A 12761-nucleotide genomic window follows, 5' to 3' on the forward strand; every position below is an offset into this window, starting at 1 on the left:
AATTTTTTAGTTGAATTAATTTTTTTGTTTTATTTATTTGTTACAAATTTGTTTGAGTTGATTTTCTTATTCTTTTTTCCAAGCATTTTGAGTATATATTATACAATGTTGATTTATGTTTATTTAATTATTTTATAATTTAATAAAATAAATTTTTTTTAAAATGTTTTTAAATAATTACTGACGGATTTCCGTCGGTAAATCCGTTGGTAAATCCATCGGTAATAAAAAAAATTTACTGACGCGTCTGGTCCGCCAGTAAATCCGTCGGTAATATTATTACCGACGAGAGATTCACCGACGAAAATTCTCCGTCGGTGATTTAGTCGGTAAATTTATTACCGATAGAATATGTGTCTTACGCCGACGGAAAAATTCTGTCAGTAAAACTGTTAAATCTTGTAGTGAACGTATCGATCGAGTACCACACTAATTCTTTTTTATGACAGAATTACAAACAAAGGTGCCTTTCCTTTTTTCTGAAATTTCTACAATAGTTTGCGAAGTACATTTCCAATTAGGAAACAAGTGCCAAGCTAAGTCCAAATCTTATTCTACCCAATCTCTTGACACTAGACATTGACTGGTTTGAATTCAAAGAATTTGAATACGACACAACCTCCGCTATCTTCGAAGGCCAGACCTTTAGGTCTCTAATGTGATCATTATCAATCAAATTCAAATTCTCATTCATCTTCTTGACAATAGAACTCCCATGGAGCAGTACCACCGCATTATCCAATTTAAGCCATAAATTTCAACACCTAGCTACAACTGCCCTCCAACAAATCGACGCCAGTACCAGTGCTTCATCCACACCTCATCCATTTTTTCCAAAGGAATTCCTCTTGTCTCCGGCAAAAAAACCACAACGAAGACCGTCATCACGGCAATCCAACAGCCATAGAACAGAAATAGGCTGTATTTGAGGTGACATAACATGGTTAAGAAGAACTGTGATAGTACAAACGTAGCAGAGAAAGCCACGGCAATATTTATGCTTACTCCCGTGGCTCGAATTCTCATAGGGAAGATTTCACTAGGAATGAGCACGGTTAGAGGATTCCAAGACCAGCCGAAACCAGCAGCATAGATGCACATGAAAACGAGTAGCAATAGGTCATAGCCCTTGGGGATCTTCTCAGTGCCTGCAGCACCTGTTGCGATATAAAGCAGAATAGACAATGCAACCTTCATAAAAAAGCCACAACATACATCAATAAAAATGTTAGAATTTGCCTTAAATTAGACCAATGTTGTGCGTATGATATTTATATGGCTACATTTTTTTTGTTAATTAGATTCATACCTGACATATGAACATTTGAATTCCTCCAATTATGAATAATAACCTTCGACCATAACGATCCACCACAACCGTCGACACAAGGATTGAACCAAGGTTAACTGCACCTAGAACAATTGCTGCAGTTAAAGCGGAATGTTGTCCAGAGCCAACTGATGAAAAGACAACTGGCGTATAGAATGCCACTACACCAATCCCAGTGAATTGTTGAAAAAAGGGAATGGCGATTGCCATCACTAGGTGTGGTCTATTACGCCTCTCAAATATAGTCTTAAGAGGTTCGTGGGCAGCTTTAGCGAGTTCACTAGAGTTAACAAGATCAGTTAGTTCATCGTCCACGTTACTTTTATTTCCTCGGATTTTAATCAGAGACTGCCGAGCTTCTACGAGTTTGCCACGCTCCACTAGGCTGCTAGGCGTGTCTAGGATGTAGAATGCACCTATTGTCATTATAGCAGCGGGCACAGCAGCAAGGCCGAGGGATAAACGCCATCCCCAGCTGTGCTTGGCCACGAAAAAATTTATGCAATTGGCTGATAACACCCCAATTCCATTAAAGAATTGAAAGCCCGTGCTGAACGCACCACGCCATTTTGGTGGCGCCACCTCTGATAGGTAAACCGGAGTTGCCTTCATTTCAACACTCGTAATATGTTAGAAAATTTTGACAATATTTTATAAACTAATTTCTGAAGTGCATATAATAGGTTTTATAAACTAATTTCATTTAATAATGATTCTCATGTTAAATGTGATAAGATCCGCACCACCTTGATTAAAGAAAAATTTAATACATGATGAGTGCCCTTTCAGCCAGTCAGCAAAATTTTGTAAGATTAGTGGTATACCTAAATTATTATACAGAAAAATGTCTTAACGATTTCGTTTTTAGGTTTCTGATATCAGTTATCATGCGTTAGAGTGGGTTCGATTATGTTAGAGGGCTTTTTTAACATGATTTTCAATTCCATATGAGAAAGTATTGGAAAGAGGTAGCCAACCTGGTTATTGAAACCAACCCCAAAGCCAAGCATGAATCTACCCAGAATGAGCATGGCAACATTTGCAGCCAAGCCGTTCATGGCAGCACCAGCAAAGAAGATGCAACCACCTAGGAGCATGACGTTTTTCCGACCCGTTGTAGCTATGAGGCGGCTAGCTACAGGTGATGCAACTAACCCTGCAATGTAGAGAGATGACGTGAATAATGTCAAGGCATGGCTGTCATACATACAGTACATGTTTGTGTTTTTGGCCTCTGCAGCCTGCTTCGCCACTGAAGGAAAGAATTTCTCAAGAAAAGATGGCATTGTTGTAACACCTCCTGTGAATTGACAGCATCATATTAATTAATAAATTTTGATTATACGGAATAGCTCTATAACTCTTTCCAATATCCTTAAAAAAAGCTAGATAGGTATTTTAAAAAAAAGTTAGTTTTAACATTAAATCCCTTCACTTTAAATTAAATTGTAAATTAGAAGGGTGATCTCTAATTTATTTTTGTTGTATTTTTGGAGATTAAGTTTTATTGAAATTCAATTGTTAACACTAAAAAAAAATAGATTTCATTAAAACATCTAAATTGAATTCAATTTAGAAGATTTTAAACATGTGGAAAATAAAAAGAAAAAAATATATATAACAGATTAATCTGTTAACGGACATTCTAATGAACTAGAAAGAAAAGAAAAAAACATACTGAAAAAGGACAGCAAATATCCACCCAACAACAATCCAAACCCAAGACCGAATTAGAATGCCCAATTTTGTTGACATGACAGAAGTATTGTTGTTCGCCTAGGAGAGAAGAAACAACTACGCAATAGGCACAATGAGCCTCCCAAATGGATTAAAATGAACATTTTAAGAAGTAAGAAGGATGTATTACGTTTTTGTCAGCAAACCATGTCTATCATGATTCCATGAATTAGTAACTACCTTTTGTCAGATTGTGACTAATCAGAATATTCTGGATATCCCAGGTGCAAGAGGAACAGAATTGATGAGGGAATCACCACCCTATGATTATAGTAACTTGAAGCTAGCCTTCACTTTTTAGGTTTCAAAGCTCTGGCCACGTTCAGGTTATTCAATATTCTATTTTAACAGCTACGTGCAATCTTCAATTGGTGGCATTTATTTAACCAACTCATAAGCCCTCATTTATTTGATCAATTAATATAAAGAACTCTTGCCATGCAATTACACAGGTATGTATAGCAAGAATTAAGTACCTGAAATTCCAATGTCGTAGCCAAAAATGAGGCCGCCTGATGCAGCAACGATGCATGTTATCAACACTGACAATGTTATCTTCCCAGAATTATTATTCCCGTCTAAGTTATTGGCATCTCCAATCTCAAGGGCAACTGCCATTTCCTACGTACAGTTTAATCCTTAATTTCTTGGACTCCTAATTAACAGGAAAAGATATCAGAAATTTAATTGGAAAAACAAAGGGGAGAGGTTAGGCAAGAGCTTTAGCAACCAGATAGATCAGACAAGCCTTTGATTTAAAGAGACAGGTCTGTTGCTCTCCTACAAGGGCAGAACGAGCATAACAGAATGACAGTTCTTTACTGCTGTCCTTGACAGCAAGGACGGACGTTGGAGATACCAAAAAAAAACAAAAAAGGCCTGTAGTTTGTTGGCAAGAGTAGAAATATGCTATTTTCTTCGGCCTAACGAGAAACAGACAGGTTGTGTAACTGCTTGCGAACAAATCAGTCATGATTTCCTTGTCCGATATCGATGACATTATTTAATTTTCCTTGTGCCCAAACAGATTATACATGGTTGACAAACCAATAATACCAGAGTTATCTGATGAATCAACAGCCCATTAGCAGTAGACCTAAACGACGTCGTTGCACCTCTTTGTGTCACGATAGTTTTTCTTTTGATTCTCATCCCATTTTTGACCTTTTGGAAACACTGTTTTTAGGCATCACTATCCATCCATCCATCGTTGTAATTATTTTTTAAAGTATTTTTTATTTAAAAATATATTAATCGTGTATACCAATGAGAAAATAAAACAATTTTTAAAACAGAGACTGTAAAACTAAACATGGTCAACAATAATCAAAGAGCTATTTAATTAATTTTGATAAATTACAAGATAATTTATAATTGTTTACCCACACTCTTGGCAATTGAACAGGAAACCCTTGATCACCTCCTCCTCCCCTGTCTTGCTCAAGGTCCGGAGCAACGAACTACTGCGTACTAGATGCAAAACATATAATCTTACATGATACGAACTCTTACAATGCTTCAGAGACCCGTCTGGTAAGAGAACAGTGCGTGGGAGAAAACAGAACAGGATTTTACTTTTGTTAATATTTCTTCCAGCATTCAATTGAGCAAATCTCAAAACCAAATTTTGTTAGGCCAAGATTTACCTCCCACCGCCTCGAACAAACCGACCCCAATACCAGTGCCGTTGCCACACTTCATGCATCGAGTCCAAGGGAATTCCTTTTGTCTCCGGCAAGAAAAGTACTATAAAAACCGTCATCAAGGCAATCCAACCAGCATAGAATAGGAATGTGCCAAATTTGAAGTGACATAGCATGGTCAAAAAGGTTTGTGATAGCACAAATGTAGTAGCAAAATTCACAGCAACAGTTATGCTTTGGCCTGTGGATCGAATTTTCATAGGAAATATTTCACTTGGCACGAGCCAGCTAAGGGGACCCCAAGACCACCCAAAACCAGCAGCATAGATGCACATAAAAACAAGTAACAGGACGCCGTGGCTCTTGGAGATGTGCTTCGTGCCTGAAATGCCCGTAGTGACAGCCAGCACTATGGTCACCGCAACCTTCAAAAAATGCATCTTAAAATGTTAAAATCTTCCTTAAAACACTGTGCATGTGATTAAATAACCACATTGGATGGTTCATACCTGACAGATGAACATTTGAATCCCTCCAATTATGAACAGAAATCTTCGACCATGCCGGTCAACCATCCCCGTGGAGACGAGGATTGAACCAAGATTAACTAATCCTAGCACAATAGCTGCAATTAATGCCGAATCGCTTCCAAAGCCAACTGATTGAAAAATAACTGGCGCGTAGAATGCAATGATGTTAATCCCAGTTAGCTGTTGGAAAAAAGGTATAGCAAATGCCATCACCAGGTGAGGCCTGTACTGCCTCTCCAATATGGTCAAAAAAGGTTCCTTTTTGGCATCTTTTGCCATCTCATTGAACTTGAGAAGATCAGCTAGTTCAGCATCCACGTTACTGTTGATTCCTCGAACTTTGGTCAGAGAATGTCGAGCTTGTTCGATCTTGCCACGCTCCACTAGGCTACTTGGCGTATCTGAGATGAAGAGCGCACCAATTGTCATTATAGCAGCGGGTACGACGGCGAGGCCGAGGGAGAAACGCCATCCCCAGCTATGCTTCGCCATTCCAAAATTTATGCAATTGGCTGCTACTACCCCAACGCCAATAAAAAACTGGAAGCCAGTGCTGAACGCACCACGCCATTTTGGAGGTGCTACCTCTGATAGGTAAACAGGAGTTGCCTTCATTCAAACACAAGGGTAGTAACTTTAGTGAAGAACAACTAAATTGTAAAACTCCAGGTTCATATAGCCCTCTAGGCGAGGAGACTTTTCTCTCGTGTAACGTTGAATTATATTTATGGAGTTAAATTACATTTCAGAGGGCTTGTCAACATGAGTTTCAACTGCCTAATCCAAGTCCAAGAAAGGATCCACTAACCTGGTTAGTGAAACCAACCCCAAATCCAAGCAAAATACGACCAAGTAGGAGCATGGCAATATTGGCAGCGCCACCATTGATGGCGGCACCGGCAAGGAAAGTGCAGCCACCAATCACCATGGTGTTCTTGCGGCCCACTGCTGCAGTGAGGCGGCTAGCTACAAGGGAAGAAGCTAGCCCTGCTATGTAGAGTGATGATGTGAAAGCTGTTAAAACTTGGCTATCAAATTGACAATACATGTTTGTTTTGACCTTTGATGCCTTTCTGAATACGTCAGGGAAAAATTTAATTAGAAATGGTGCCATTGTTGTTACGCCACCTGCATAATGACGGAATGATCATATTCAGAGCAGTTGATTTGAGTGGAAAAAAAAGGGATACAAGGGTGTGCTCCACCCAGATTTTTATGCCCCCATTGTAAATAATAATGATAATGGGTATTTTTACTTATATTAACACGAAAACAACGAAATAACATAGTTGAAAAACATTTGTGAAATAACTATACATATGCAATTAAAAAACAAGACATTTAATATATATATATATATATTAAATGAGCTAGCATAAATCACAATTGAGAGAGATGAGAAAGAAATCCTGAAGCTACATTAAAGTTTCAATTACTACACTGTATAATAAAAATAAAATTTAATGAGACGAATGAATATCAAAAAATGTATCAGAGCGGGTCATATTTTTTGTACGAAGACAAGTGAATCATTCATTGCATGTGACCCACTTAAATAAATTCGTCACTAAAATATTTTTTAAGGGAGTTTCTATAATTTCAAAACAAGATATATATAAAAAATACGTATTTAAAAACAATATTTTTTTATTTTTTATTTCTAAAATAAAACCTATAAAATAATTTTAAACTTGTTCAGCTAATGCAATACATGTAAGGATAAAAAGTTTTTTTTATTATAGTTTTAAGTAAGACTTAAGTTATGAGTCAAGAGGATCAATTTGACCTTAATTTTTTAAAAATAAAAAATTAAAATAATATTGTTTTCACCCAAAAAAAATCAGTAATTTTTTTATAAAATCAGGTCAATCCTATATTTTGTATATTTTTTTTAAACACAAATCGTTCCTAACTCCAAGTCTGTTGGTTCCTAGGTCTTTTCTTTTTTCTAACGCTACCTAGTAAATTATCATCTTATAATGCGCCACGAGTTTTAGAATCCAAATCAAACTTCAGCTACCTCAAATATGAGACACTGTATACCACCTAACTATGCAGCTCCCTTTCGCAGCCTCTCAAAATTCACCGGACCATGTTCATAAATTTCTACTTTCTTAATATCTTACAAAGGTTGCATGAATCCAGGTAATTCAAATTACCGACAATCCGCTTTCATATGTATTATTAAATTAAATAACAGTAGGATGGTCAGAAAAGTTTAGCAAAAAGCATTCCGGATGCTTATAGCCTTAGACTTTCCCTAAATCTGCGCAGGATAGCGATATTAATTTTTCGCTATAGAGCTACCCCGCAAAACTTGTAGTTTAAATGACGGGATTGAGATAGATAAATAAATAAATAAGATAAAAAAAAAAATTACAAATTTTAATATTAAAAAATTTTAATCTTGAATGGTGAAAAAAAAATTCTCAATTTATAAATATTAAAAGAAAATTTTTTTAAAAAATAATAATTTAAAAAACTTGACAAGGTAAATCCAACTAAAAACAGCAAATAAAAATATCCAAGACAACCCGAGTCATTTTGAAATTTCACAAAAAATCATATTGAAGACAAATAAAGAAAAAATAGAATATAATCACTAATAATATAAATGTTTAATGATAAAATTGATAAATTTTTTATTAAAATATAAAAATGCTCCTGGATTAACTTGATATTAATAAAAAAAAACCATGATGAAAAAACCACAAAACCCCTTAAACATGGTTATGATCATTTTGAAGCCGAGAGTAATAAAGTAATTAAAATTTAATAAAAAAGAATGATTTTTTAATATTAAATATTTATTAAAATATAAGAATGCGCATGAGTTAATAAAAAAAAACTATAATAAAAAAATCTAAACATCCTCCAAAGATAGTCTTGTTAATTCTGAGCCCAAGGTAATTAAACAATTTAACTTTAATTTAAAAAATAAGACATAGAAGCCATTGGGCTTAAGACATTGTTTTTTTTATGAGGTAGCAAAATAATTTAATTGTTTTAAAAAATTAAAAGATTAATCTACCTCAAACAATTTAAAAATAAATAATGGTAAAAATACTATCACAACGGTTTTCTCAGTCAGAAACAAATCTGTCAGAAAACTAACAATATTCTAATAAATAGCATTACGAGTCAAGGGCTACAGTAACTTCCCTTTCCCCTGAGTTTTTTGTTAGTACTTTTTTTTTTTAATTTTATTATTCTATTTAGAATAACAAGCAAAGCAATATCATTGATCGGTTTTAATACTCTGAAAATATGAATTAGCCCCGCTATCAATTTAACTTCTGGCCTCTAACCATGCGCGGATTTGATATGATTTCGAAACGGCCAACAAAGTTTATGCATAACATCAAAACAGGCTATGAAATCTTCCATGACAGAAGAAAAAAACAGCATAGCTTGTTACGTGATGTATAGATTAATTACCCCGCAACAAACATTAATCTTAAAAACATGAATTCAAAGTACCTGAAATCCCAATGTCATAGCCGAAAATGAGACCACTTGATGCAGCAACGATGCAAGTGATCACCACCGGCACAGTTATCTTACCGTTAAAGCCACTGGCAGGTCCATTGGCAACAAAACCTCCTCCGGCCATTTCCTCCTTTGATTAACTCCTCCTCGAGTCCAAAATTAACTAGGGGGGAGCACTGTTTAAGTCGAGAGAGAGTGCTTAAATAGTAGGAGCACCTGCTGAGGTCAAGAGAGAGAGAACTTAATTTGTCCAAGGCAACTCAGCATCCAGCTAAGAGAATAGTTTTATAGTCAAATAGTTGGAGCACCACTTGTCCTTTACGTGTTTAAACGTCCACGTCATGTAGCAGCTAGTCATTAGTATTATTGTGTTATTATTGTGGTTGGAAATGCTGGTAGGTTTATCATCAATTCTCCCTCTTTCCTAGGCGCACCATGTTCCTATGGAACTACGCTTTTTTAAAAAAATAAAAGAGAGGCAGAAGAATTCCTTATTTCAATCTTCTTATGTAAACGTTCCTCTATATTTTTTTACAGAAGATTCTACCAGATCTAAGTTTACTTTGTGGTAATAAATAATAAACACCAATTTAACTAATCATCGTGTTTCATTGACACGCCAACGCTCTAGACAAAATTTTTAAGCAAAGAAACTCCCAAGTCCCAATCTCTTGTAACCATGTATATGACTTTTAGATGCTCTGATGGCCAATCGCCTGAAGGACCGGAAGATGGTAGTTGGTCACGACTCACGAGGAAAGCATGCACCTTCCATTCTTCTTCCATGGTTTGGTCTGGATCATGAAACCAGCTTTTCCAGAAGGCATCACTTGTATTTGGATTAATCAGGTGTCTTTGGAAACGCGTGCGGTGTAAACTATATTATCTTAAATTTTGAATTATTTTTTTGTTTAAAATGATAAAAATATATATATAATTATAGTTTTATGTTATTTTGATATATTGATGTTAAAAATAATTTTAAAAAAAAAATTATTTTGATACATTTCTAAATAAAAAATACTTTAAATCACCACAAACTAACACAATCTTAAATAATGTATGTGGGTGATGGAAGTATATTATCTTAAATTTTGAATTATTTTTTGTTTAAAATGATAAAAATATATATATAATTATAGTTTTATGTTATTTTGATATATTGATGTTAAAAATAATTTTAAAAAAAAATTATTTTGATACATTTCTAAATAAAAAATACTTTAAATCACACAACTAACACAATCTTAAATAAGTGTATTCGTGGGTGATGGAATCATTGTGTCCAGTGCATTTCCCGAGTCCATGGCATATTATTATTATTATTATTATTATTAATTAACATCAACTAATTGAGGAGGGAAATTAACTATTCCTCTCCTCTCTATTTATTTAAATATATTTTTTTGTAAAAAAAAAAATTATTTTATTTTTTTAATATTGAGTTTGTTTATCTTGATCTCATGATTCAAATTGTAGTTTTGGTGAGATAACTCGAGTTTTTTTAGTTGAATTTTTTTCAATTTAATTTTTTGATGGGTTAACTCAGGGATTTTTATTTTTTTTTTTTGTATTTTTAGATGAAGTGAATTCAATATTCCCTCCTCACATGGCAGCATTGTTCACTTGAATAGTGTTTTTAAAAAGTTTTTTTAATTTTATTATTTAATATTAAAATTGTTTATTTATTATATATATAATGAACCATGATTGTATTTAGATTAGAATCCATTTTATCATCACATTTGGAACTTTGCATTCGTGACTGCTTAAATCAACTCAAAAAACTATTAAAACAATCCTCCAAACCTTAAAAAAAAAAATCATTTTTAAAATCAAACCAAACAAAAAAAAAACATGAGTTTTTAGTTTTTCAATTCAAGATTCAAAATTGAAAATTATTTGATTTTGAAACAACTAAATCAAATAATGATTGAATTTTAAATTGATATGAATGAAATCACATCAATAAAACCTTTCATCTTTCATTTATTACTGTACCGTTACCAATATTAAGATAGGCCTTCATCCAATCACATCGTGATTTAACTGTCTAGAAGGTGATCAGTGATAAGAGCTTGAGACCAAAATGTTTGTTTTTCTTGTGGTTTCAAGTTCAATCTTCGTGGTTGCTAATATGATGGCTACTGAATGCTTACATGGTCTTTAACTTTAGGACCCGTGGGATTAGTCAAAATGTGCATAAGCTGGTCCGGACATCTACGTTAATAATAAAAATAAAAATTAGAATCAAAAGAAAAGGAATACAAGGGGTGCTAATCCAAAAGACAAAAAAACAGAGGGTTGTTAAGCCAAAAAGTTCATAATTTAAAAGATCTTTATCATCAAACACATGGCAAATATGTGAAATTTTTAAAAAGTAGATGAGATGTAATAGAAAGTTTTTGAATAATTTAACATAGCACAATGCTGTTATTTTTTTTTTTTAAAAAAAAATCTCCATACAAATGACCAATAATTTTAAAAATGTATGCACTTATTTGTTTTTTTTTAAATAGTGATAATCCTTTTATTTTAAATAGCTTGAAACATAATTTTAAAAAATATAAACTCAATTGATCGGATTTCAAGTTTGTTTTCTAGAGATAACCAGTTCGAGTCTCACAAACCTCAAGGTCACTAGAAAACTTATAATTTTTAGGATTCATAAAATTAGTTAAAATATATATAAAGAACATTCACATTAATTAAAAAAAAAAAAAAAAACTCCAAACACACGAGTTGATGGTCTGGAAATGCCTTGAAGGGCTGGTATTTCGAGGCTCCATTATAACTAGGGGTGAGCAAAAAAACCGAGAAACCGAGTAAAGAGAGAAAAAAAAAACTGAAAAAACCGAACCGAAAAAAAAAACCGATTATTTTTTTTCAAAAAATTTTCAGTTCGGTTCGATTTCGGTTTCCAAAACTGAAAACCGGAAAAACCCTAACCGAACCAAACCGGTTCGATTTAAGGGGTACTATAAATAGGAAAAAAAAAAATCTCCTCACAGCCGCGCCTCAATCTTCACAGCCGCACCTCACACAATTCCCACTTTGTAACAAAATCGACTCCATCTCCTCACAGCCGCGCCTCAATCTTCGATTCTTCATCCATAATATATCCCTCTCTGGCTCTCCCACGCCATCTTCATCTTCAAAAGCCCTCCGACAGAAAGGGTTGAATACATCGAAGCTATGGTAGGAAATAAAATCACGAAAAGCGCGGTTCCTCTTTCCGAACCCAACTTACAGTTCAGATCTGTTATTTCTCCTCCTCTCCAGTCGCTCCTTTTCTATTTAAGGCACGCCTCCCTTTTCTTTGCTTCCAGACCTTTACAAAAAATTATCTCTGGTGATTATTGATTTGTCTGCGAACAGTGTTATGACCAAAGTTTAATTAAAAGGGAGAGTCTATTTGCTTTTGCCGAACACATTAATACAGGTTTTGGTTTTTATAAAGGAGAGAGAGACTCACGTTTACATGGCTAAGCTCGCTGAGCAGGCTGAGCGCTATGATGGTAACTTTAATACAGGTTTTCCGGTTTTTATGAAAAAAAACCCGAACCAAACCGAACCGAAACCGGTCGGTTTGAACTGGTTCCAGTTCGATTTTGGTTTGAATTTTTTAAGTTTTTTTAAATTTCGGTTTTGGTTAGTTTTTTAAATAAAACCGAACCGAAACCAGTTTTGCTCACCCCTAATTATAATAAGGCCATATGACTAATGGGTTTTCTTTATATGTAGACATGGGCATTTTCCCAAAAAAAAAAAAAAAAAAAAACTGAAAGTTATTTTTTTCTGAAAAAAAAAGTACAGGGGTTAATTAAACTTTTTTTTTTTTTAACTAAAATAGTTCGGTTTGTACTTTCTTCTTTTCTTAATTTTTAAAAACATGTCTTGCTGGCGGCCGAAAAGCTATTTGAAAATCAACAGCTACCACACTCCCAGACCCTTCATCCACCGGCAAGCGGTGCAAGCCCCCTCTTAATTATAAGAAACAAAAACAGGGGTAGATTTGCCAAATGAAATGTC

General features: G+C 34.3%; 2 protein-coding genes across 2 annotated transcripts; both read right to left on the reverse strand.

Moving 5' to 3' along the window:
- Positions 1 to 439: 439 nt before the first annotated feature.
- Positions 440 to 3685, reverse strand: LOC118031500 (sugar transport protein 5). Its single transcript, XM_035035928.2, has 4 exons — positions 3544 to 3685; positions 2308 to 2630; positions 1310 to 1936; positions 440 to 1191 (listed from the first exon to the last, which is right to left on the reverse strand). The coding sequence occupies exons 1-4, from the start codon at positions 3683 to 3685 to the stop codon at positions 769 to 771; spliced, it is 1515 nt and encodes a 504-aa protein (XP_034891819.1). The 3' UTR covers positions 440 to 768.
- Positions 3686 to 4380: 695 nt separating this feature from the next.
- Positions 4381 to 8976, reverse strand: LOC118031498 (sugar transport protein 5). The gene is made up of 5 exons (XM_035035926.2): positions 8721 to 8976; positions 6049 to 6368; positions 5220 to 5849; positions 4714 to 5135; positions 4381 to 4597 (listed from the first exon to the last, which is right to left on the reverse strand). The coding sequence occupies exons 1-5, from the start codon at positions 8851 to 8853 to the stop codon at positions 4576 to 4578; spliced, it is 1527 nt and encodes a 508-aa protein (XP_034891817.1). The 5' UTR covers positions 8854 to 8976; the 3' UTR covers positions 4381 to 4575.
- Positions 8977 to 12761: the final 3785 nt, after the last annotated feature.

Source organism: Populus alba, chromosome 11 (assembly GCF_005239225.2).
Source record: "Populus alba chromosome 11, ASM523922v2, whole genome shotgun sequence".
Taxonomy (NCBI): Eukaryota; Viridiplantae; Streptophyta; class Magnoliopsida; order Malpighiales; family Salicaceae; genus Populus; species Populus alba.

What these genes read in the sequence shown, in the direction of transcription:
- LOC118031498 (XM_035035926.2), bottom strand. Translation starts at nt 8,853, where the DNA reads ATGGCCGGAGGAGGTTTTGTTGCCAATGGACCTGCCAGTGGCTTTAAC. An exon ending in CTATGACATTGGGATTTCAG is followed by an intron (nt 6,369 to 8,720) that starts GTACTTTGAATT and finishes GTCATTATGCAG; the next exon opens with GTGGCGTAACAACAATGGCA. An exon ending in TTTGTTCGAGGCGGTGGGAG is followed by an intron (nt 4,598 to 4,713) that starts GTAAATCTTGGC and finishes TTCTCTTACCAG; the next exon opens with ACGGGTCTCTGAAGCATTGT.
- LOC118031500 (XM_035035928.2), bottom strand. Translation starts at nt 3,685, where the DNA reads ATGGCAGTTGCCCTTGAGATTGGAGATGCCAATAACTTAGACGGGAAT. An exon ending in GGGTTGGTTTCAATAACCAG is followed by an intron (nt 1,937 to 2,307) that starts GTTGGCTACCTC and finishes GTTGAAATGAAG; the next exon opens with GCAACTCCGGTTTACCTATC. An exon ending in TTCAAATGTTCATATGTCAG is followed by an intron (nt 1,192 to 1,309) that starts GTATGAATCTAA and finishes TTTTTTATGAAG; the next exon opens with GTTGCATTGTCTATTCTGCT.